Source organism: Magnolia sinica, chromosome 11, assembly GCF_029962835.1.
Source record: "Magnolia sinica isolate HGM2019 chromosome 11, MsV1, whole genome shotgun sequence".
NCBI lineage: Eukaryota > Viridiplantae > Streptophyta > Magnoliopsida > Magnoliales > Magnoliaceae > Magnolia > Magnolia sinica.
This window is the reverse complement of record NC_080583.1, coordinates 80,635,848-80,637,883: the sequence shown is the minus strand read 5'-3', so window position 1 is coordinate 80,637,883 and position 2,036 is coordinate 80,635,848. Positions and strand designations below refer to the sequence as shown.

Below are 2,036 nucleotides of genomic sequence, written 5' to 3'. Positions count from 1 at the left end.
AATCACTATGGTGTGGTCCACCTGATATTTATATCCCTTTCAATTTTGAGATCAGACCCTAAAATGATCTGTAAAAATGGATGAACGGAATGGATGAAACACATACATCATGGTGGGGCCCACAGAGCACCGATCATCACCCACCGGGCTGGTGGCAGGGGGAGCAGCCAATCCGTTTCCAGTCCTGATGCACCAACTGTACAAATGGAATCCATGATCTGGTGATCGAAACCGTTGATCTTATAGGTGTACGGCGCTTAATGGACGGTTAAGAGAAAACAAAGAAACGATCCATCGCTTTGCGGATAGAATCTTCCAATCTTAAGGATTTTTGGTTCATCTCACGTCAGGGGTAGGCCCCACAATCTCAACGGTGTGGATAAAAAAATTGATGGTCCCTACTCCTACCAAACGTGAAGATTCCTTATGCATTAATCTGCACAATAGAAGCCCAGGATTTGGAGATCCAGACCATTGATCTCCCTAGACGTATACTCGCAAAAATATTCATGATTGGAGGATCCTAAACCATTAACCACCGTCCTAAAAATAGACGGTCAAGAGGAAAACAACGAAACAATCCATAATTTAACGGATAGAATATTCCAACCTTAAACATTTTTTTGTTCCATCCCACATCTTTTGGTGGTCCTCGCAATTTCAACGGTGCGAATTAAAAAAACCGATGGCCCCACTTCTCCTAAATGGGTGCATGAATATGGAGGCGGATTGCATGTAGACAAGGTCACCCGACTCTGTGGGGCCACCTTGTTTTATGTGTTTCATCCATGCCGTCCATTAGTTTTTACAGATCATTGCAGGTCATTATGCCAAAAATGAGGCAGATCCAAGTCTAAAGTTGGCCACAACATACGAAACAGTGGGGATTGAATGCCTACCATTGAAACTTCTTGGGGCCACGGAATTTTTAGATGAAGATGATAGTTGTGTTTTCCCATCATCCAGGTCCGTGTCATCCATTTAACAGATTTGATGGAAAATAAACGTCATGGTAAGCCCTAGAAAAGTTTCAACGGCAAGCATCACTACCCCCACTGTTTTCTGTAGTGTGGTAGACTTGAGCTTTGGATCTGTATCATTTTTTGTATCATGCACTGAAATAAGCTGGAAAAACAGATTAACGGCATGGATAAAATATATACATCACGGTGGGCCCCACAGAGAGTGGCCATCAGGTATATCCGTGGTGACCTGGTCTCACGGAATGAGAAAAAGGGTAGTTTGGTAAACAGGCTTCAGTTAAACAGTTAAACTGTAACCGAAAAAAGGAGTAAGAATCATTTCAGAGAAACAGAACAAAAGCCATCTCTCTCCTTCCTTTCTTTAAATTCTCAAGACCCAATATCGATTTCTCCGTCGTTGAGGCCATGGACGTCTCAAAAAAGCTCCAGCAACTGAAATTCCATTTCCTTGTCTCTGCCATTTTCTCTCTCCTCTTCCTCTTCCTTCTCTACCATTCTCCTAGCTTTGTGACCATCCTCTCCTACTTCTGGCCTCTCCTCCTCTCCACCGCCGTCTTCCTGACGTCTGTCACCGTCCTCGGCCAGATCTCTCCACCGGAGTCCGAAACATCAGGTCGAAAAGCCGGCGAGGAGCTGATTGGTTTCGTTGCAGGACAACCACGTGGAGGAGAAGCTGATTACTAGGAGAAGCAGCACCTCTCTCTGTAAAAAAAATAAAAAAAAATAAAAAAAAAAAGAAATGAAGGGAGGAGATACGGTACATTCGGTAGTACCGGTATATAGTAGATCTATCTATTAACAATACACCTGTTATGGTAATGTATCATTCGTGACCGTCCATCCGGTGGACCCAATGGTGGATAGAAAATGGTCTAAACATACGTTGATCGAATTATCTTAGGAATTATTGTGAAGATGTAAAGGAGAGGAAACATACCATACATGATATGGTCCACTAGATGGAAGGATATGATTGGTGGATTCTGTACGGTGGAGAGATGGGTGTACGATATTACGGTGTATTGTATAATTTCCTGGAAAAATGAATTTGTA

At 42.9% G+C, this 2,036-nt stretch overlaps 1 protein-coding gene across 1 annotated transcript; it reads left to right on the top strand.

Annotated features, from left to right (window-relative positions):
* The first annotated feature begins 1,323 nt into the window (after positions 1–1,323).
* On the top strand, positions 1,324–1,680 carry LOC131218467 (uncharacterized). Its single transcript, XM_058213027.1, has one exon. The coding sequence runs from the start codon at positions 1,389–1,391 to the stop codon at positions 1,665–1,667; it is 279 nt and encodes a 92-aa protein (XP_058069010.1). The 5' UTR covers positions 1,324–1,388; the 3' UTR covers positions 1,668–1,680.
* The last annotated feature ends 356 nt before the right edge of the window (positions 1,681–2,036 follow it).